The 23,109-nt window shown below is 53.0% G+C and overlaps 1 protein-coding gene and 1 long non-coding RNA gene across 2 annotated transcripts in view; one reads left to right on the forward strand and one right to left on the reverse strand.

The window, feature by feature from the left end:
* The window catches only part of RALY (RALY heterogeneous nuclear ribonucleoprotein), a 120,101-nt gene that overhangs the window by 6,972 nt on the left and 90,020 nt on the right, over positions 1 to 23,109 (reverse strand). The window contains exons 3-5 of the mRNA XM_032704708.1: positions 12,078 to 12,342; positions 6,701 to 6,773; positions 50 to 97 (exon numbers count right to left, since the gene is read on the reverse strand). Of these exons, the coding sequence (XP_032560599.1) occupies positions 50 to 97; positions 6,701 to 6,773; positions 12,078 to 12,333 (377 nt within the window). The 5' untranslated portion in view covers positions 12,334 to 12,342. The remainder of the gene's footprint in view (positions 1 to 49; positions 98 to 6,700; positions 6,774 to 12,077; positions 12,343 to 23,109) is intronic.
* On the forward strand, positions 11,323 to 14,688 carry LOC116795222. Its single transcript, XR_004359994.1, has 3 exons — positions 11,323 to 11,455; positions 11,597 to 11,599; positions 14,678 to 14,688. It is a non-coding gene; the product is annotated as an uncharacterized LOC116795222 (long non-coding RNA).

Below are 23,109 nucleotides of genomic sequence, written 5' to 3' on the forward strand. Positions count from 1 at the left end.
AAGGTCTTACCCCACAGAAACACCCCCGGGCTGACCCTGCCCCGCTCACCTGTCGTAGAAGTCGTCTCTGTAATAGTCGTAGTCGAAGTCGTAGCCACTGAGGAGACAGTGAGGGGAGCACAGGTTCAGTACTGCTGAGCATTCATTCCTACTGCTCCCCCACTGTCTGCTGAGCACCCCCAGGGCCATAAAGGATAAATAAATTGCTGCCTCTCCATAAGGACCCCTCTGTTCTTTCACCTGGCAGGACATGGACACTCGTCCTCCCAGCAGCAAGGGCTGCAGAGACCTGGACTGAGCCCAGGAGGAAGATTTGGGGGGGCTTATGGCACTGGAGAGAGGGGTGATGGCAGCAGAGTGTTAACCTGGTTCTCTCGAGATGGAGTGAGAAGATGTGCAGGGAAAGAAGTCAGGAAGAAGGGGATATTTATTAATTTAACATCTTTGCTTTCAAAGTTGTTTAAACCTCTCCTACCCCCAGCCAGACAATGCCCACAGCCTGTGCTCTTAAGCCTGAGCTGCATTTTAACCCGAAGTCAGAACCTTTCCCACTCCCTGGACACCCAGGAACTGGTTTTCCCTCCTGCTGCAGCTGTTTTTTCCCAAGGCAGCACAGACCAGGTGGTTTGAGCCACACTGGGAGCTGCCGTCCCACCTCCCCGCTGTGCTGAGGCTCAGTCAGCCTGGGCAGGTCAGGAGTGATGGTGACAGTCCCTTCTCTCTGCTCCCAACAAACAGAAGGGCTACTGCAGCCCCTGAAAACAAAGAGTCTGTCCTGCTTCCTGAAACTCCTTGAACTGGCTTATAAAATGGGATGGACAGAGGGAAGGATGAATACTCAGGTATGTAGCTGAGAGTAAATTTGGTGTCCAGCATCTAAAGCAGAAGTGACAAGAAGAATGTGTGGCTTGAAAGGCTGGTGGGAAGTGTGGTTTGGACCAGGAATTCCAGGCTGGACCCAAGAAGTCTGTCTTGTCTATGCTGGCACTGGGCTTCTCAGCCACTGCTGAGCTTCAGGTACTGGCTGATTTGTTAAATGTGATTTTTCCATGTTCCTTGGGTTCCCCAGACACCTGTGGCACATGTGGAGACTCACTCTGTGCCTCGGGGGGCCTTGAGCACAGTGTGGATGGTCGGAGGCACCGAGAGCTGGTGTGAGGGGTTAAGGACAAGGCATGTGCACCTACTGCCTCCTCTGGGCTTTGCTGCCAGCACCAGACCCTGCCAGGGACTTCTTATGGAACTGGACCTTCTCCCTGAGCAGCTGCTGCCCGTGGCATTCACGGCTGGGGGAGGGCAGACGTGACCATGGAGGTGTTATCACCACAACCCTTCCCAATCCAATTGAGTTTTTGAGGAAAACCAGACATTTTTGACAGCCTCATAGGTGAATTTCAAATTCTTTTCAATCTTGGTGCCCTCCCCTTCTGATCCAAGTCATAGCCAACATTTCTGCTGGGCTCAGAGGAATATCCTGCAGCCTCTGCCCCAACCACTGCACAATCTGTGTTTGTTTATTCCCTTTTCTGCATTGAAAGGGGAAGGTAATTCTCCTGCTGGAATAAACCAGATGGGCAGCATGGAACAAGATGGACCTTCATGAGGTTTCTGTGACTGGTAAACTGATTTTCTTTCTAATCTGGGATGAAACCTGGAGATACAGAAAATCTCCAAGAAAACAGCTCCCCTCAGCCTGCCAATCTATTCTGATCACCAAGGATGTTTGACTCCAGTCCTGCTTGAATCCAATAAACACAGAATACCATTAAAATAGGAAGTCATTTGAAAGGAAAATTGAACTAGGATGCTTCTACACTCTCAGATTCCCCCTCTTCAATTTTTTCCCCCTCAAATGAAATTTTTTCACTCAAATGAAATTGCTGCAATTTTGTAATATTTTCAATCCTGACAGTCTCTGGTGAGGTGTTTCTCCAGCAGTGCCTTGGAGCCAATGTTCTCTGTAGCCACAGGCAAGAGCAAACAGTGGCATCTCTCTGCAAGCAGTGTCTTTATTCCCAGCAAAAGCCCCTTCCACGGGGAGTGGCTCCTGTCAGGAAGTTCTCTGTGGCCTGGAGACCACAAGGCAGCTTTAGGGCATTAGTTCATAAACAGCACAAAGCTTGGGGATATTTGGCAAGATCCTGAAATGGCCACATTCCTTTCTCCTGACCCCATTCACGTTCCAGGGCTGAGCTTTTCCTCCAAGCCTTTGCTCCCCAGGGAAGCCCCATCCTGGTTGGGAAGCTCCAACCCCATCACAGGGGCACTGCCCCGCTGCAGCCAGCACTGTCCTGGGCACAGCCTGGCATCTGGGAACAAGGACTGAAGCCTTGAGCAGGGCAGACACCCTCCATCTCTCCATCACTTACCCTGCCCTGTGTTTGGGTACCTCCACCTCACTCCAGCACCAACAGGATAAATCCTGGCCTCAAATACCTGTAGATCCCACCTGGTGTGGATTGGAGAAGGATGGAGAAGCCTGAAAGCTCAGGTGAACTCCCCAGCCTTTTTCAAGACCAGTCAAACAGCAGTTTGCTGGATGAAGTGGCCAATGAACCCTGTAAATGTTATTCTGCTGTGTTATTCCCTTTTTCCATAGGGAATGTGTGACCAAAGAGGGCAGCCTTGCATTTTCCTGGTGGGAATCACTCCTGGCCCAGTTCTGCAGTGTGTTCACAGAGGCAGTGGAGGGGTCACCCCCTGCCTGGACTGCAAGGCAGGGCACCAAGAACATCTGTGGGTGCAAAGCACGAGGCTGGGAGGAACTGCTGTTCTGGCCCTGAATTTCTGTGGGACTGGAGACAATTCCACCTGCTTCAAAGGGAATTAGGGGCATAATTGTCCTGGGGAGCTGGTCCTGACTTCCCAAAACACTGATCCCAGCCTCTGGCAGTGATGCTTCAGTACCTGCTGAACATGGGACAGCCTTCAGGGAAGGCAGCAGGCTGGAACAAGGGAATAATAAGGGAATATGGGAATAATAAGGGAGTAATAAGGGAATAAGTCTGTGGCTGTCTGACCCTGCTATAACACCCCAGTCAGTCATGGCTCAACAGACAGTGCCAGGGAGGCAGTGCCTGGATGCTTTTAGCTGCACCTCTGGAATCAGGCTTTGAGCACAGGGCAGCTCTTCCAGTATCAACCCAGGAAAAAGGCTGGTAAAAGGGAGTGCTCTTGCACTGGTGATTTATGTGTGCCTGAAAATTCCACTGCACGTGGGATAAACCCTCCTGAGACTGACGGATCACTTCCCAGTGCCCTGCCAGGCCTGACTTTGTGCACAGGAACCATTTCTGCTGTTTTTCAATCCGTTGGTGACATTGCAGCCTTTAAAAATAAAGTTGGGACAACTGGAGGGAGAGGCTGGAAGGCTCCAAGTAACACCCTGCTTCCACCTCCTGCTGCATTGCTCCTGCTTTGTTTTCCTTTAGCAATTAAATAACATCTACTAACGACTCACAAAGGTTACAAATGCAACTGTTCAGAACAGGAGGGTGATTGTCTGTATGCGCTGCCCCTGTCCCACATTTGGGGGGCCAGCTCTGAGCAGGCAAATGTGCACTGGAGCATCTGGGCTTTAATTGCTGCCTGATGCCAATAATTATGAGGGACACATTCGTGCTCAGCTGCCACCCTCCCTGCCCATGGATGCACAGCCTCCATGAACACCTGCTGGATTTTCCTTGGAAAATCTGGTGTTGGCCAAAGAGTGAACCTGTGTAGCTGCTGTGAGATTCCTTCCTCCAGCAAACTGTGGGAAATTGGGGAGGAATGTGGCATTCCCAAGGTGCTGGGGCTGCTCTAAGCTGGGATGGCATGGACATCCCTTGCCAGTGCTGGCTCTGCTGGGCTGGGGCACCACTGCCCACTTCCCCTGTGCCCTGAGGCTGCTCTGAGCCCTGCCTGGGTGGATTTGGCCCTGAGGTGTCACTGCTCCCAGCACCACTGCCGGGACCTGGAGGAGTGTCTGGAGATGGGCTGACACCAGGGATTGCAGGGATTGTAACAGGGCCACGAGGGATTTAGATTCCAGTGAGCTGGAAGGGCACTGCCCACCTGCATCTGCTGCCTGTGACAATCAGTTTGTGCAAGTCACCACTTCAGAGACCCTTCCACGGGCCACTGAGCTGCTCCTGCAGTTCCTGGGTTGTCCTTGCTGTGCCTTTGGCTACAGAGCAGTGTCAGCACCAGCCCTGCAGGGTAGGGCAGGGATTTGAGCCCCCAAAGGGCACTGGCAGCCCCTGCTGCCTTGGGGCAGAGCCACCTTCCCTTCCCACCAGCTCACAGCAGGGTGGGTTCACTGGCACTACCCTGAACATGGCCCCAAATGCCCTGGGAGATCCTGTCCAGGTATTTGCTGTGCAGGCAAAAAAAAGTGTTTTTGCCAGAAGACAGATTTTGAGCCCCAGTGAGTGGCTCCCTGGGGACATGTCACACAGCTCATGTCCCAGCCATCCCCACGGGCTCAGGGCAGCACCTGCAGCCTGTGTTTGCTGGGGGTGGCCAGGGAGCCAGGCAGGAGCATCCAGGACACCTTCCATGTGCAAAAGGATGCTCTGGCAAGTGCCAGAGGCAGGGGGAGGGAGGCCCTGACATCCAAGAGAGTGGGGGAGAGCAGTGATGGCTTTATGGGAACTGAAGGTGCCTCTTGTGGAGAGACCTGAGAAAATTCTGATGGCAGGAGCCTGGGTTTATGTTTTACATCTTGGGTGTAGATGGGAGGCTACATCCCAAAGGATTTTTATTAAACACCTGGATACCCCTCTGGGCTGGTGCATCAGGTAAGACTGGCATTCCCTTTTTCCTTCCCCTTCCCCTTCCCCTTCCCCTTCCCTTCCCTTCCCTTCCCTTCCCCCCCTCTCACACAGACTTGGACTGAGGCAAAGCAAACTCCAACCTTTGGAAAACTCCCGTGCTGTGTTTAACCCAGCATTTCTATAAATTATGGTGCTGTGATTTTTTGAAGTCTAACATTTAGAAAAATGGACGGTGGTTCAGGAAGCTGTAATCACAGCCCTCTGCAAACCTGCATTCCCTGCTTTCTGGGAGACATTGGAAGCTCTGCTAGTCCAGATGGCAAAGTTTAAATCTGACAGCCAGTCTGGGATGAAATATTGCTGGTGCTCAGAGCAGTGCAGTTCTCTGGCCCATCTTTTAGCATATCCATATTTGTGGGAGGGAACAAATGTCTCTTGTTTGCTCTCTCTCTGCAGCCTGGAAATCTGAAATATTGGGCATTCCACAGACAGGGATTAGAGCTCCAGGCACGGATGAGCAGGGAATGAAATGCTCATTAGTGCAAGATGGATGGAGGGAGCTGATGTGTTATGGCCCAGCCCCACCTGAGCTGCACATGTGCTGTCCAAACAGCAGGATTTGTGTCATCTCTGTTTCCACCAGTGTGGGGAATGCACAGTCCCACTCCCCTCCAGTGGGAATCCAGAGGGCCACGTCCTGGTGAAGGTCCAAACTGGCCCAGGGTGAGAGGCAAAATCTGCCTGAAAGCTGCAGAGTCTCAGCTGTGACTTGTGGAAGGTCTCCATAGACCCCCCGGGGGGTGGTGGGAGGGCTCCAGGGGCTCAGGTGGGTCTGTCTGTGCCACAACAGTGTTGTCACCCCCACGGTTTGTCACTCCACAGCATGCCACACAGCTGAGTCTGAACTGTGGGTTCTCCTCAGCCCTCTCCCTTTTTTCTCCTTTTTGTAGAAAAATCTACAGTTCTCTCATGATTTCCATTTTTTACTACACCCCCCTATAATCCTGATACTCGTTTTAATCTTTCCTTCCCCACGTCACACCTTCTGCCTCCTGACTCAGCTCCCCAGTCTCCACACCACGGGACTGGCATCAAAACAACGAGAAGTTATAAATAAAACACATTTGGGGATCTTGTTACTTGGTTTTGGCTTCTTGAACCTGCAGGGTGCTCTTCAAACACCTTTTTAAGTTTCCCCTTCTGCAACCACAGAAGCAAAAACTTAATGGGCTTCTCCCCCACTCCCATGACTCCAGTCTGGGGCTTAAACAAAAATCTTCACTTCTTGTGAAAACTGTGGCGAAGTCTGTAGAGCTGAAGGCTCTTTTTGACATCTGTAACATGTTACATCCCTACAGACCTACTCCATGTCCCATCTGTCCCTTGCATTCCCTTGATCCCTTGGTCACTGTTCCTCAAACCAGGCTCCCTTGGGGCTTCCCCCGGACACCTCCTTGATTTGTCGCCTCAAGGGCTTCCAACTTTCTCCTTTTCTTCTCTTCCTTTCCCTGCCTTTTTTCTCTTGCCCATTTTTTGAGCATCTTTCCCTGAATTATCCCTGTTCCCTGCCCTCCCCCAACTCCCAGCACTGCTGTGCCTCCCTGGCTGGAGGCTCTGGGGCTGGAGGGGGGGGCTCCTCTTGGTGCCCCTCTTTCAAGGTCTCTGATGTGGTTAAAGCAGGTCCTGCCCACCCTTTCCAACCTGCATAGGTGGGACCCTGCCCAGGCAGAGTTGACCAACCCTGGGGCAGCCACTGCTGCCTCGTGCTGGTTCTCCTCCCTTCAGCCAAGCACTGAGGGCCCTGCAAAGGACCAGGAGCCCCGGGAGGAGACCTGGATGTCCCCAGGAGCTCGGGGTGGGGACCAGGGAGCTCAGGGCAGTGGTTGTGGGCAAAGACCAACCCGGAGACCTTGTTGAAGGGAGGTGATGCTGTGGAGACCTACCTGTACAAGGCAGAGGCTGCTCTCTTGAGCCCTTTGGGTCTGTTGGGTTTGGGTTCCCCGGCCATGTTGATATCTGCAAGGAAGGACACACAGCTGTGACACGGCCCTGCTCACCCTCACCCACCCCGACCACGGGGAGAGCCCCTGCCAGGGCTCCTCCACACCTCCCACCCCATCTCCACCTGCTTTTGGCACGGCTGGGGGCCTGCTGCACCTCCACAAGAAGGCAAATTCTTGCACTGGGAAAACCTCCTCCTTTCCTTTACAGAGCCAACGACCGGTCACTCTGAAGTCGAGGCCCTGCCCGTGCTCTAATCCACACACACGGATCCACAACAAGGTTCTGGGGAGAACTTGGTGCTGCTGTGACAAAGCACAGACAACATATAAACCTGCTGCCCATTGATAACTGCTGGCAATCCATCCCTGGCTCCTTCTGCAAGGACTAGGAAAGCTCAGCACGAGCCGGGAGGGCACTGCTGGGGGTTAGGCTGTGCTGAAAGCTGTGGGGGTGCAGCTCATCTCAGAGGAGCATCTGCCACCAGGGGAGGGGAGAATGAGCTCCTCTAATCCACTGAGGAAATTTCTCTCCTCGGCCTCAGAGCCAGACATTTTTGACATGAGAATAAACATGACAATAATTGGAGAGAGACATTTTACAAAGGTATGGAGTGATAGGACAAGGGGGGGTAGCTTCAAACTGAAAGAGGGCAGGTTCAGATTAGAGATTGGGAAGAAATTCTTTGCTGTGAGGGTAGTGAGGGACTTGGGTTGGAAGGGATCTTCTCTTAAAGCTCATCCAGTCCCACTCCCTGCCATGGGCAGAGACACCTTCCACTTGCTCCAAGCCCCGTCCAACCTGGCCTTGGACACTTCCAAGGATTCAGGGGCAGCCACAGCTTCTCTGGGCAACCTGTGCCAGGGCCTTCCCACCCTCCCAGAGAAGTGTTTCTTCAGTGATGCCTTGATTTCTGCCACCTGCAGCTTATGGGGCATCCAAACAGCTTTTAGCACATCAGGCCATTTAAACCTTTTTTTTTTTCTCCACTGTCTGGAGGCACTTTATGGAGAAATGTGGACAGGCTGGTCCACACACCATCAAATAAAGCACCTGCAAAGTGATCCAAAGGAACATTCTACTGACTTTGTTATTAACCAAGAAAATCACCTCCAGGAGCAGCAGGGAATTGCAGCACTGCTGGAATGGGCTGGGCAGGAGGAGCACAGTGGGACAGGGCTCTGGAGGAGCACAGACATGCTCCCACTGCCCAAATGCCTTGTGCAATTCCTCGGACTGCCTGTCAGGGTCTGCAAGAGCCCACTCCTGCTGGGGCTGGAGCTCAGTCTGTGTGTGAGGCTGTAGGACATGTTGAGGTGTCGCTCAGCTCTCACACCCAGTGTTCCTCTGGAACCTTCTCCTCACAGTGGGTGCTTTCCTTGCTGCGTCTGTCCCTCCATCCTCCCGTTCCCAGTGCTCAAGGGGGTGCAGGAGAGCTGAGCTGAATGCTGACAGGGCTGTCCATGGCCACAGGGCAGGGCCAGGGCCAACATCAGGCACACGATCCCCTTCCTGAGCCTGCAGAGCCACACAGTGCTGCTGGCAGGGCTGTTTGCTCTGAGGGAGAGAGGAATGAAGTCTTCCTTAGTGCATCCCAGAACCCTGCCCAGCCCCAGTTCCCTGGCTGTGACCCCTTTTTGCCGTCAGGGTGCATCCTGCCAGCTGCCCCTCGCTCCTCTGGTGAACTGGGGAGGTAATTCCAGCACAGGCTGATCAACACCTTCAGGGGAGAGGCAGTGAAAGCCCAGAGGTGGAGAAGGACAACAATTGCTGGTCCCCACTGCTGCAAAGAGCCCTGTGGAGCCTTCACAGCCACCTGCAACCAGAGCAGGGAAGTCATACTCTCAGCTCTGGTGGTGATGGGCACTCAGATCCCACAGGATTGCCCCGATAGTGAAAAAGGAGAGATAAGAGCTCAGCCTTCACATCACCCAGGACAGATTTTGCATCTCATTCCCTTTCTGGTTGCCTCCTCTGCCTCCCTGAATCCATCTACCCACCCAAAGGCAGTATGGATCCCTCCTGCTCATATCCAGGCACTTGTTCCCACAATAAATGGGGAGGTTGTGCTTTGTCCAGCCAGCATGGCAGGGTGAGGGGGTGGTGTGGGCCCAGCTTCCAGTGCAGAGCTCCCCACAGGAACGGCACCTGCCTCCTGCAGTGACTGGGGGGTCTGGGAGCATCTGGAGAAGGTACAGAGGTTGCCAGGACTTGCCTGGCAGAGCAGTCCATGTCCCAGCACAGGGGGGGCTGCAGCTGTGGTTTTGTGATGCTTTCAGTAACTTGTTGATCAATTAAAATGCAAGTTTGATTGCTTGCATATCTGGTGACAAAGGAAGAAGACTAAGGAAAACCAAAGAAGAAATGGCAGAACTGTTCCTAAGGCCCTCAGGCTGAGATGAGAGATGAGATGAGAGCCAGGAGGATCCTGCTTGCTCTGCTCATCCACCCTGGATGTGCTGGACATCGTCACCCCAGGGACACGAGCTGGCACTGGGGACAGGTGACCATGCACACCAACAAACTGCTGCCCCTGTGCAGGCTGGGGGTGCTTTGCCCCTACCCCAGGCCCTGGAGCCAGGCTGTCCCACTGTGTGGCCATGATCCCCCTGAGCTCCTGGCACACCAAAGGCAGCCTGGCAGGGCTGGGCTGCAGGTCTTCCACAGCTCATCCTGCTGAACTCACTGGCTGGGGCTGCCAGGGCACAAAGCTCATCCTCCTGCTGCCCACCTGGGCAGGGAAGTTTGACCATCACCTCAAAGGACCCCCAAATCCTGCCATGAACAGAAGCAGGGACAGTCTCTTCAGCCAGTCCCATCCTGTCCTCCACTCCATGTTCCTGCACGACCATCACTCCTCCTTTTAGGGGAAGACTTTCCACCTTGATTTTCAATCACATTGCTCAGCCCTTCTCTGCTGGGTTCCCCTGGAAGGGGAGTATCCTGGTGTTTACACTCCCCCAAGGACAGCAATGGGAAGCCTGCTGAGCTCTTTAGTGGCAAGAGTGGTCCATGAAGGGAAGGCAGATGAAAGGGAGCTGAATTTCCACCTTGTCCAGGACATGTACAGGACACCCAGCTCTAATACAGTCCCTTGCCTTGGAATGCCAGAGCTCTGGGACCAGCACTGAGAGGAGAAAGAGGTTCCTATCACGGAAAACTTTTCATCTCTCCAGCTAAACGGGCAAGTGCTGCCTGTCTCCTGTATCTCTGTGGAACATCACAAGGAGCTCCTTTTCTCCCCAAGGCCCTCTCCATCCTACCTACAGACTGCACATGTGGGCATCCCCTGGGCTGGGAGCATCCCTGGCACATGTGCTTGGTCTTGGCTGCAGCTCTGCTCTCTGGACCATTAGAGAAGTGAAAAGAAGTTTCTCCTCTCCAGATAAACCCCAGCTGGAGCAGCACATTGTTTCACAGATCAGCTCGAGCAGGAAGCTTCTCATTTCAGACTGCTGGGCCAGGAGCAGGGGGGGAATGGGCTGCAAATTGCTTTCCCTGGTGCCCAGTGCCCACTGCCTGCAGTAGCCTTGGAAATCACCATTTTTCATTAAAAATACTGTCTCCAGTTCCAATTCTCAGCTTGGAGCTGGTGACAAGAGCTTCTCAGCATGAGACACTTCAGAGCAATATGCAAACCAAGGCTGCAGCTGGGAGCAGCCCGGGGGGTTTGCTTGTTAGTTCTCATCCCACAACAGTGCAACGTGGGGGAAGTTCTCTCATTTAACATGGGCTGGCTAAAGTTAGGCTGAGCTGGGCTGAGTCAGACTATCACCTCCCCTGACAGGCTAAGGGTAAGGCCTGGTCCAGGAAGGGAATCATTGAATCATGGACTGGTTTGGGTTGGAAGGGACCTTAAAACTCATCCCATCCCACCCCCCTGCCATGGGCAGGCACACCTTCCACTAGCCCAGGTTGCTCCAAACCCCGTCCAACCTGGCCTTGGACACTTCCAGGGATCCAGGGGCAGCCACAGCTTCTCTGGGCAACCTGTGCCAGGGCCTCCCCACCCTCACAGGGAAGAATTTCTTCCTAATATCCCATCTAACCCTGCACTGTCAGTTTGAAGCCATTCCCCCTTGTCCTTTCTTTGATACCACACAATGTCTTTTCCCACCCATCAGTTCCAGGACAAGGACATGGGAAAATTCAGAACTGTGCTTTACTTTCTACAATCACAGTCCACACATCAGTTTTTGGGCCACAATGTCAAAGCCCTGAGGACACTGATGTGCCTGCTTGGCCATGAGCAGCTTCATTTCTGACCCCATTTCACATGGGAGCCTTTGGCCCCTGCCTGGGTGGTGGTGTTGGAGTGCTGGTCTCCAGCTCTGCCACAGCCATGGACCCTGCCGGCCCTGCCCCAGATCTGCCTTGTCACCACAGCCCTGCTCAGTCATGCCTGGGTCATCTGTGACCTGCTCACCATCACTGGACACCATCTGCACATCCATGTCCAAGCTTGGCCTGGGACTGGCCATCCCTTGACCACCCCCTGTGGAACTGTGCCACCACCGGTCTGGGTGAGTTACATCAAATCTCTACTGAATATTTATTTCCTTTTGCCAGCTTTAATATAATTGCCTCAGCAATTGCTTCAATATAGTGCACTGTCCTATCTTATCTTACTACTGGTAGTTTTAGCTTTTATATTGTGTAGTAAATGATTCCAATTAAGATCTTCTGTCTGTTCACTTGTAATGATAAATGATTCTTTTTATATAAATACTCTCATTTTGCCAATCATTAAAACCTGTGGGACAAAAGCGGTTCAGTCCCACCTCTATAATTCCTTAAATTCAAAATGTTGACATAACTCTGCAACTCCCTGACAGGAGGTTGTGGTCAGTGGGGGGTTGGTCTCTTCTCCCAGGAACCAGCAGTAGGACAAGAGGGCTCGTTCTGAAGCTGTGCCAGGGGAGGTTGGATATTAGGAAGAAATTTTTTACAGAGAGGGTAATCAGGCATCAGAATGGGCTGCCCAGGGAGGGGATGCAGTCAGCGTCCCTGGGGGTGTTGAAGGTGAGACTGGATGTGGCATCAGTGCCATGGTCTGGGTGACAATGTGGTGTTGGGTCAAAGGCTGGACTTGATGACCTCAGAGGTCTTTTCCCACGCAGTTGATTCTGTGCTAACCTGAGGCCGACACTGGATCCAGCCACACCCTGACTCCTCCCTGAGAAGCAGTTCAGAAAGCAGGGCAGTCCCTTCCGCCCCTCGTGGCTCAACAGCAGCCACAAAATGTTAACAAATTTTATCTACAGAACAACCAACCCACGCTGCCCCCAGGCACCCAAAGTGGTTTCAGGAGCTACTCACCCAGGGTCTGCCCGGCCAGGACGCGGCCGTTCTCGCCCAGCACGGCGGCGCGCGCGTGCCTCTCGTTGGAGTACTGCACGAAGGCGTAGCCCTTGTGCACGGAGCAGCCCACCACCCGCCCGTACTTGGAGAAGATGGTCTCCACATCCGACTTCTTCACCACGGCCGTGTTGAGGTTGCCGATGAACACCCGGGAGTTGATGGACTTGGGGTCATTCTTGTTCGTGATGTTGCTCGTCTGCACCTTCAATGACATCTTGGACGCCTGGAAGAAGGAATGGGGGGGTCAGGAGGGTGTGCCAAGGGCAGTGCCAGGGGCTCGCAGGAAGGGAGAGGGGACACATCTCTCAGTGAGCCTGGAGTGAGGGAACCAGCTCCTCGACTTTAGCTGGTCTTCAACTAGCAACAACTTCAACCAGCTCTTCAACTTCAACAACAGGAGGATCCCACCTCCAGGGGATCCCACCTTTGGGGGATCCCACCTCCAGGGGACCCCACCTCCAGGGAAACCCACCTTTGGGGGATCCCACCTCCAGGGGATCCCACCTCCAGGGGATCCCTCCTGCCAGGCAATCAGCACAGTCAGTTCTAAACTCTTGCTGGAAACCCACTGACGAGGCTGACACTTGGCTGATCCTGAGCAGGGCCAGGAATTGGACCCCAGTGGGTCCCTTCTGGCTCAGGGTAGTCTATGATTCTAAGGCTGTTTTTAGGGGAGAAAACAAGATTTAAATAAATTTTACATCTTTAATGGCGTTATACAAAAGCTTTTACCTCTCTATACCTGATTACCATTCAAAGAGCTGCTCTTTTTGAAGCAGTTTGCATTCAGCACCTTGGTTCATGCCCACTTTTCCAGCCTCTCTCTTCTGCCACCACCTCCCAGTACAGCCCAGCTCTCACCACACACAGGCATAGCCTTGTCCCCACAGGTCCCCTCCCCAGTACAGCCCAGCTCTCACCACACACAGGCACAGCCTTGTCCCCACAGGTCCCCTCTCACACCTGGAAGAGGACTCGAGTTTTCTGGATGCAAACAAAGAGATCTGAGCAGTGAAGCAGCCCCTGTGCTTCTGTGTGGCACCTGCACGGCACTGCCCGAGCTTTGAGCTGGGTTTTGTGCTTCAAACAGGAGGTGTCACTGTTAGCCTGGAAATCCCAGAGCCCTCAGCCAGATCGGCTGGGAGCCACTCCGACCCCCTCCCGTGGCTGCACAGCACTAGCCTCCAAGTTTCTTGCCTCCAGTGGCTCATGGGCAGCCCCTGAGAAGGGGCTTCCCCCCGAGGGCTGAGGACCAAGGGACACGACTGGAAGCTGTGTGAAATCAAAGCCAGGCTGGCTGCTCTAAGGCTGCCTGCTCCCCCTCCTGCAGCAAAACCCACAGCTGGCCAAAGAGATCAGCTTCATTTTCACCTTCCAGACACAGGGGGATGCTTTGGGAGCGCTGCTGTGCTGCAGATTTACTTGGGATCCAGGTAAGATGTTTTACGATGCATATTGAGGTGCTGCTCTTCCCCATTCCCTTCCAGCAGCACCCACAGGTGCTCCTACCACCAAGGGCAACACCACCAGGATGCCCACAACCTCTGGAGGTCCCCAAGCCTGGCACAGGGGATGCACTGCTACCACGGAGTGCCCTCCCTGGTGATCCCCAGCGTCTGCCCTGGCACTGGGGCAGAGCTACAGCCCTGCCTGGCTTTGGGGTTTTGGCTCTGTGGGCTCAAAGCCCAAGTCTGAGCAGCTTGGTCCGAGCTGGGGACAGTGGCAGCTGCCTGACTGGATGGGTGCAGCCCCTGTGGACTCTGTCACCCTGTGCCCAAGCCCTGGCAGGCTCTGCTTGCCCACAGCCCAGCCTGCCCGAGGCACTGACACCGAGCCAGTTAGTGCTGAGCCTAAACCAGAGTTACCTTTCCTACACTTCCCACCTGGCAGGTAGAGCCTGGGAAAAAGCCACAACATTCTGGGGTTGCATCCAAGACTTTCCAAAAACCCCTGTCCTCCTTCTTCCTTGTCCTCTCCTGCACAGACCTTCCCCACAGGATTTCTGTCTCCTCTTAAACCTGTCTGGGGGCAGAGCATCATCACACCCATTGCCAGGGCAGCCCCGTTTCGGCTCCTCGGGCGATGGATGTTGTTCCCCGGGATACCCAGCAGGGGCTGCTCCTGCCCACAGCCCCGTTTTGGCCGAGGGCAGCTGTACCCACACAGACAAGCAGCAGCGGGTCCGGGCTCAGCAGCACTTGCTCTGTATTCCCAGGATTTGAAACTTCAGCCCAGGACAGAGACGAGAGTCACCCACCCCACAGGCAGAGCCCACTTGGGGAGCCACAGGGTGCTGCAACAGCAACCCCACCACTGAGCTCTGCACAGCCCAGATCCATGAGCACACCTCCACCTTTTCCATCTGGGAGCGGGACACTCGATCCCTTTCATCCTTTAAAACCGTCCAGAGCACTGGAGACACTTGGCAAGTCTGAGCCTCTGTGTGAGGATGAGACTCCACAATAAATCTCATCTGGCTCCAACCCCTGAGACTCCATTAACCTGCCAGTGAGACTGGAAATAATCTTCCTGCTAAATCCAACCAGAAAAAGAGTTAGGCTTTGTCTGAGTTCTGGCTTGTTGCATCTTCCCTTTCATGCTTATGGATTAGAAGAGCCAGAGACTTTTGTTTTATTACTTTCAAAACAGTTCCTGGCAGACAGAGTGTTCCTAAAAACACTGGGAAAAAGAGCCAAAGGACAGGACTTTTAAATGAATTTAAGTGACTTCAACTCTCAGCCTTTGGCAAGTGGTGCCCAACTTCTTCAGGTTGCTCCAGCTTCCAAACCAGAAACTCGCCTTTTTTTAATGGTCTCTATTTTAATTTATTTTTGCAGCGCCATCTGGAAGAGATTCACAAAGGAAACCTCCCCATTCCTGGTGCAGATGGAGAGAAATGGAGGGGTTTTCCAGCAGTTTGGTCACTCTGGGTTGCCAGCTTGAGCCTCAAGGACAGAAATCCCAGCTGGAGGCTGCTCTGGCATGGCCAGTCCCCAGGGAATCTCCATCCTAGACATGATGGGACTGGCTGGGGCTGTGTGGGACCTTCAGAGAGCCTGCACACATGTGGGGCATCTGCAGCCAGGTAGCCTGGGTGGTCCTGCTACCCCAAGGACACACCAGACTTGCTGTGACCCCCTGGCTGTCCCTGCCCTGGGGATTCAGGGCTGTCACTCCACAGTGACCTCAGCACGTGGCTTTACACTTGGGCACTCCCAGAGCTTCCAGCTGTAGTTGCCTGTAACTTCTGTTTCAGAGCAAACCTGCCCTGGCACCTCTGTCACCCACCCCAGGCCATGCCCCATGGACACCCTTGGCCTCTCTTAGCTGCCTCCCCTCCAGATGATGCAGTCCCACTTTTCCATCCTTGCTTATCTGCCAGACTCTATGCCCGTCTCCCACCCATTTTGCTGTGTACCCATGGCCCTCCTTTCCCCCATTCCCAGTTCCTGGAGGAGCTGCCCTCACAACTGGCCTCTGGGCAGAGTATGAGCCCTTCTCCCTGCCCTTGGAGCCCACCATCCAGCTTGCACTGCTCTGGGAGCCACCCATCCAGGCTTGTATCCCATCTGGATGCCAGGATGCTGCAGGAGACCATGTCAAAAGCCTTCCTGAAGTTAGGGTAGTCACCAACCATGCCATGTCCTAGGCAAGTGTCAAGGCAACTTGCCATGTCAAGGCAACTAGGAATGCTACTTGGACACGAATAAATGAATGTATAAAGGGGTTCTTTACCTGTACCCCAGAAAACTTCAAGAACAGAGAACTGGGATTATCCCTGTTTTCTGCCAGGGAAACTGAGGCCCAGGCAGGAGAGGTCTGGGGTGGAGGGGTGTGTGCCACACACTTTGCCACTGAAAGCAAGGAGCTTGGTCAAATTTGGCCACACCATTTCCAGGTGTGGCCCAGCTGCAGGCAGGAGGAATGTTCTCTCTTCCTCAAAATTAAATCCAGTGTTCCAATCAAACACACCCCTGGGCTCTGCTTTCACACCCCACCACTGAAGAGCTTTACTGCTGCTCCCCCAAATCAGGGGACTTCCCAAGGACTGACCAGCCCAGGCAGGTGTTATCCACAACAGCCTGAAGCTCTGCCCAGCTGTTTGCAGCTGCACACTCCAGGTCCATCAGGGGCTGAGCTCCTGCAGCCTGTGTAGGAGGGTTGTGGGTCGAGCTGCCTCTGTGTGTGGGATAGAACAGGCTGGCTGGAGGATTCAGGTAGGATGGGGTAGGAAGGGGGGATAAAGGTGTGTTTCCCCCCAGATCTGGTGAGCTGTGTGTCCCCTCTCAGCGGGTGCAACATGAGCCAGCTCTGCAGCTGTCAATGGACAGGTTTGCTTTAAAAATTAAAGACCTGGGTGAAGCTGTTTCTCAGGGGGGCACGAAGGGACCAGATGGACCTTCAGCTGCAGAGGGATATCTCCTAAGGCATCTCCCAAGGCATCTCCCAGGTAAAACCTTGGCTGCCATGGAGGTGAGGGGGTGAAAGGGAACCTGCACCTCTCCAGGTTCCTGCTGTCCATCCCCACCTCCTTCTGGCTCCTGTGACCTTCCCACACGCTCCCTGCAGCTGGACCAGCAAGTGCTCTGCTTGTTCCCTGGGTGGTCTTGCTACCCCAGGGACACGCCAGCCCTGCTGTGACCCCCTGGCTGTCCCTGGGGGTTCAGGGATGTCACGTGGCAGTGACAGTGACTGTGCTGTCTCTCCTGTGCTGTCTCCTCTCCTCCCCACCTGGGATGCTCAGTCCCAACAATCCCATAAAGCCTTCGGCCCTAGAGGCTGCAGATGAGAGCAGTGACTCTCAGCCCTCATTGTAGGGAGGGGTGATGGGTTGGGTGCTCAGCACCCCCTCCCTGGGCACAGCCTTCCCTTGGAAGCCTCGGTGGCTCCGGGGCCGTGTCAGGACAGGGCAGGTCTGTGCAGGAGCTGTGCCTGGAGTTGCTGACGATGGGACGGGGCCACCAGATGGCAAAGCCAAGGTCAGGCAAGGTGAGGGCTGTGCTGCTGGGAAGGGCTTGGGAAGGAGCCAGTGGGAACCCGCCGCCTCTGCAGATGGGATGCTCTCCCAGGGCCATCTGCCCACACACTGCTGGCCCTGCACAGGCAGGGATTTGGCACGGAGGGCTGGGAAGGCCAAGGCTGGGGAGCTGAGGCTTCCAGCACAGCACTGCTCAGAGCTTTTGGGGTCTCCCAGCTAACAAGTGCTTGCCCAAGTCTCACTTTGCACCTTATAAACCCCTCAGTGCTCAAACACTCTGTGCAAAGGGCTCTTCTGCTGCTCGTGCAAGCCCAGCATTCCCTGGAGAAAACAGCCTCCCTTGTCTTCTCTGTCCCACTCATTTCTGGTTCCTCTCAGGCACAATAGTCATTTTACACCACTCCTTGGCCCCTGACTGTAAAAACTGGAGAAGGATATTTTAGTCATCACTGCTAACATTTCACACTCCCCCCCACTGCATTCCAGGGCACTCTGTGCTGTGTCCAGACTAAATCCAGCACAGCCACCACCATGGAGGCTCAGTGTCCCCTCCACAGCTCTCCAGCCATGGAACAGTGTCCTCCTGCAGCCACTAGAGCTTTGATATGCCATGCAAAAAGCAGAGAGCCTGAGCCAGAACATCTTGGTGATGTGTCTGGTTAAAACCACACACGGAGCAGAGACACCTATTCCTGGGTAGAGATGGACATTCTAACAACCATCACTGTCATCAGCTGGTGCATTTCCACAGCTGTCCTTTCACCTTTCAGCCCCCAACCCACAGCTGCAACGAGATGGATTGAGTTGGAAAAGAGAACAAGACAAAAGGCAACTAGGAATGGCACTTGAACATGAATAAATGAATGTACAAAGGGGTTCTTTCCCTGTAGGACCCCAGAGAACATCGAGGACAGAGTACTAGGATTATCCCTGTTTTCTGCAAGGGAAACTGAGGCTCAGACAGGAGAGGTCTGGGGTGGAGGGGTGTGTGCCACCAGCCTCACCAAGGGCCACAGACACATCACAGTTACACTTCCTGCTGCCAAATGCCCCCAAAGACATAAGGAGACTTAGGGATGAGATTGCCGGAAGTGAGCTGGTTGGTTCCTTCCTTCCTTCCTTCCTGGTTTGGTTTGGAAGGGACCCTAAAGCCCATCTCATTCCACCCCCTGCCATGGGCAGGGACACCTTCCACTAGCCCAGGTTGCTCCAAGCCCCGTCCAACCTGGCCTTGGACACTTCCAGGGATCCAGAGGCAGCCACAGCTTCTCTGGGCAACCTGTTTTCTGACTAAAACGGTCCCTTGAGCTGAAAAAAGGCAGTTTTAAAGAGAAACATGGCCAGCTGCAAGACAGAGAGACTCCCCTGATGGCACTGCACAGCCCCACCGAGAGCACAGAACTGCACATGAGCCCGGAATCACAGGCCCCAGCAGCTCCAGTGCCAATCATTTTCCCCCCAGAGAGCCCTGAGTAATTTGCTAGTGAGTCCCCAAACAGCAGAGCCAGGCTCTGAAGTGTTGGTTTAATAACCAACACAAACCCTGCAATCTTTCTAATAACATCTGAGTCCCCAAGTCCTGCACAGAAACCCGGAGGGCTCAGGAGAGCAGGAAGACCCTCTTCATTGCTGAGCTTCAATAAATAGAAGAAACTGGGAGGAAACCAGTTCTTGGCTTTTCTGGGGAGAACAGCTTCGATTCTACCAGAAAGAATTGTTAAAGGACCAGGAAGTTATTAAAAAAAGGGCACAGAGAAAGATGTCACAATTCTTAGACTGGTTCTGCAGCACCAGGGCTGTCTTTTGGGGAAATCTCTGCTATGCTGAGAGCTGCAGATGAGCTCAGCAAGAGCCAGACTAGCTGGGTCTGAAGCTGGGGGGTCCCTTTGCAAATCTTGTTCCCCCTGTAAAGTGCAACCAAGCACATCCCAGTGAGGGAGGATCCTCTCACTGCAGAGGGAGGGGGTCCTTGAGTGCTGTTTTGGGCTCTCCCCCCTCCCAGCAGACAAGGCTCTGGGAATTGTTCCAAACACTTCCCAGGGCTCCACCTTGCAGATCACAGAACTACCAGGGATGCAAAAGACCTCTAAGAACACCAAGTCCGACCATCAACCCAGCACCACCTCCATGCTCACCACTAAACCACATTCCAGGGGCTATTCCAACACTCCCAGTAATGGTGACTCCACCACTGCCCTGGGCAGCCTGTCCCAGTGCTCGACAACCCTTTCCAGGAGGAATTTTTTCCTAACATCCAATCTAAGCCTTTCCTGGCACTACTTGAGGCCATCAGGCTCCCATCTGGCTAAGCCCAGCCCTGCCCTGGTTCAGGTTCTGTCAGTGGCCATCACTCCCAGCCCCTGCAGAGGCTCCCCCTCTGAGCAGGCAGCTCAGGGAGCCCAGTTTCAGCCCGGCTTCCACCCCGTGTTTTCCTTGGAAGCATGAAATCCTGTTAACACCCGACCTGAAGGGAGACACCAGCACTGTCCCAGCTCTGGACAGCCCATAAGGACAGAGGTGGTGGTGCCCCTGCACCCCCTGGGAGAACATCCAGACATTCCTGCCTTTGTAAGCACCTGGAAACTCCTGGGACTGTTCCTGACTGCCCTCAATGCCTGCCCCACCGAGCACTCAGCTCCCAGTTTATGGGGTGAGTGAGGGGGGAGCTGCTCCCCACCCTGTTCCCTTCCCCTGCTCGGGTGGAGGCTGCACCATCCCACACACTCAGACTGTGTGTGAGCAGAATCAGCTCCCTCACAGACCTCCCTCAACTCTCCATCTTGCTGTGCAGAGTCTCCCTTTATTAATTTTTGACTAAAACAAGTCATTTTGAACTGGAGAAAACCTGCCAATCCTTTGAAAACCTGGCTCTGGTTTCAATTTCAGTGCAACTGAAATCCTTCATGAAGGAGCCATAAATAATCAATAGCTGTTGTAATAAGTATTTAATCAGCTGTTAAAGGTGCAATGGTCACAGAGTCTATCAGGTCAAGCACATAGTTTATAGCTGTGGCTCGTTACCATCTGTCCAACATATTATCCATGCCTGTAGAAGCTTAAAAATCTATTCATTAGAGCTTTAAATCCTTCCTAATAAGTGTGATAAAGGGATGACCTCAGCTGGACACTGAGATCCATCCAGGTAGCCCTTGGGGCAGCCCTGCTCCTCTCCCTGTGTGTCTCCACAGATCTGGGGCTCCCTCCAAATGCTGCACAGCTCATTGCTCAGGTGTGGGGTCCTGCTAGAGCTGCTCTCCTACACCACCTCTGCACGTAATGTGTTACCCCAAAGAGTTATGGAATGGTTTGTGTTGGAAGGGACCTTTAAAGATTGACTTGTTCCACCCCCTGCCATGGGCAGGGACACCTTCCACTAGCCCAAGTTGCTCCAAGCCCCATCCAACCTGGCCTTGGACACTTCCAGGGATGGGGAATCCACCATCTCCATCTGCTTGACAAGGCCAAAGCCTCTCTTTGGGCCACATCAGACCAACTGTGTCCCACCAGCAGAGCAATGGGACAGTGAGGAGCACCCCAAGTGCCCTGAGCCTCAGTCCTGCCCTGCAGCTCAGAGCAGAATTCCTTTGAAAACCAGAATGTCTGTCATCCTGATGAGGATGCTCATGCAGGTAGTAACCTTGGGGGGTTAAATTTGTGTCTCCACTCCCACACTAACAAAACTGCACCTAAAACATGGGAGTCCTGACAGGATACGAGGTCAAAAAAGAAATCCCACTGTCAGCACTGAGCTAGAAGCAAGAATTAAGGCATCTTCTGAGGCCTACAGGGATCAATCCCTGGGTTTCATCACCCTGTGAGAAGGAGCTCCTCAGCAGTTCCTTTACTGTCTACTTGAACATGGTCTCCCCATTCACACTGAACTCTTCTGCACTCTGCTTTTCCATGAAAACATATTTTAAATTAAGGCACTTTTCTCCTAAAAGCCCACCCCAACTAAGACTGTCCTCTGATTGCAGACTATGCAACAAGTAGAGTTTTCTGGAGTCTCTGCTTCTAATCACCCCAGAAATCTCTCGTGAATAGACCAACATTCTTTTTGACAGCAGCAAAATAAATTTTAAAGGTCAATTGAATCAGATAAGCCCAGTCTGGCAGCTCTTTCAGATGCAGAATTCCATGGATAACATTTAGGTTATGTTCGAGAACAGAAACAGAATTCTTTGGAGGAAAGAATATTTAAAAGAAAAAAAGAAAGGAAGAGAATGAAAAGGCAACAGCAATTAAATAGAATATCATCTGTATTCCCACTGGTGCAAAACCTGATGATTACCTACAGGGTGATGGACAATGCTACATGTATTAATCTAATTAAAAGCCTTTTTTACAGGCATCTGAAGCCAGCTCATTAGTGTGTTACTGAGATGCTCATTAATGGCTGGCCATGACTAATTTCTTGAGAATTATTCTTTAATTCTTTATCATTCCCAGCCTAACAGGAAAACGCAATGTTTCCATGCCCCCCCTCCCACTGGCACACAGTGGAGACAGGTTCTCATCAGCTGCCCATTGAGTTGATGTTCCTTAATGACCAACCTCCCCCTGCAGCCCAATTGTTGTTTTAGCAGCAAATGATTTATTTATGAGGAAAAACAAGTGAAGTTGCCGGGAACTTTCTTAGCTGTTAATGAACTGCCATTGTTCTGCTGCTTTCAGCATCCCCTGCTCACGGCAGGGAGGGGTGGGAGAGCAGGGCTCCCAGTCTGGCCACAGAGGAGCCTCGGGTCCCAGTCCATGAGCCCAGTGCTCTCCTCCTCATCCCAAACCTCTCTGGCCATGTCCAAGAGTCCTCCTGTGAGAAATACTCCTCTTTTAAATTTAGAAAGATCTCATAAACTCAGGGAACAAAGAAACAAAGAAGAATTTATTTGGTGCACCGGGTTTTTCCCTCACCGAGTTTCCAGGGAAAAGAACCTTTGGCCTTACATCTTATACATTTTATAGTTTCACAAAATCCCACTCTTTTTCAGATAAGTTTAATATATTCATTTTTGCCTAAAAAGGTTTCTTTTCTCTGAAAAGGGGCTTTCCTTTTATTCCGATTGGCTGCAAGGTGTCCCCTGTCAAAGATGATGGATCTTCCGTTGTTCTTAACCCAAAGAGAGAAAAGAACCCTTTTGTACAAAAATGGCCCCAAAAGATTTTTAAGAACTCTTGCATTTCCCTTATCTGGCCGAAAAAGACCCTGATACTCAAGTCCAGGTTTTTTTTGAACTTGGATATCTTACAACTTCATGATATGCCTATAAAAAACGTATTTTTATTTCTCATACTCCCAGGCTCCAGTGTTGGGCCATGTCCCACCTTACCTTGGGCACGACACAGGTTCCTGTGGGAAGGACACGTGGACCTCTTACCACGGGGCAACACTGAACTAGAGGGAAAACCTGGGCTCCAGGAGGGACCCCATTTCATGCTGCCAACCCACCACCAGTTGATTTAATCCCCTGCCAGGGCCACCCAGCTCCCAAAGAGGAGCTGCTGCAGGTGGAGCTCTGCTGACCCCATTCTGACTGAGCTCTGCTGGTGTCTCAAAGGATCACAGAATCACTGGGGTTGGACAGGACCTCTCAGAGCATGGAGTCCAACCACCAGCCTCATCTCCTAAGCTGAAGTCCTGCACTGTGATACCACGGCTTCTTTAACACCCCAGTGCTGCTGTTCCCAGCCAAACTGGTCCTGCTCCTCCCCCAGCCCTGCCTCTTCCAAGCCATGAGGGCTCTGCCTGGTTCTTCTGAGTAATGGAGCAGAAATCAGGATTTCTGTGTCACCACGTGCTTCCTGCCCCCGGGGATTTTAGCAAAGGCCCAACCACCAGGAGACTCAGTAAAGTCCTGAGCTGAGGATCCTGGGAGAGCACATCAAAGGGATCCCTGGGACCCAGACCAGACTGCTCCTCCAAAATGCTTGTCCATGTTTTCCAAACCACCTGACTGTCCTCTCACTTGCTAAAGGACTCCACATCATGGGTGTCACCAAAGCCAGACTTCCAGG

This window comes from Chiroxiphia lanceolata, chromosome 17, assembly GCF_009829145.1.
Source record: "Chiroxiphia lanceolata isolate bChiLan1 chromosome 17, bChiLan1.pri, whole genome shotgun sequence".
Classification (NCBI taxonomy): Eukaryota; Metazoa; Chordata; class Aves; order Passeriformes; family Pipridae; genus Chiroxiphia; species Chiroxiphia lanceolata.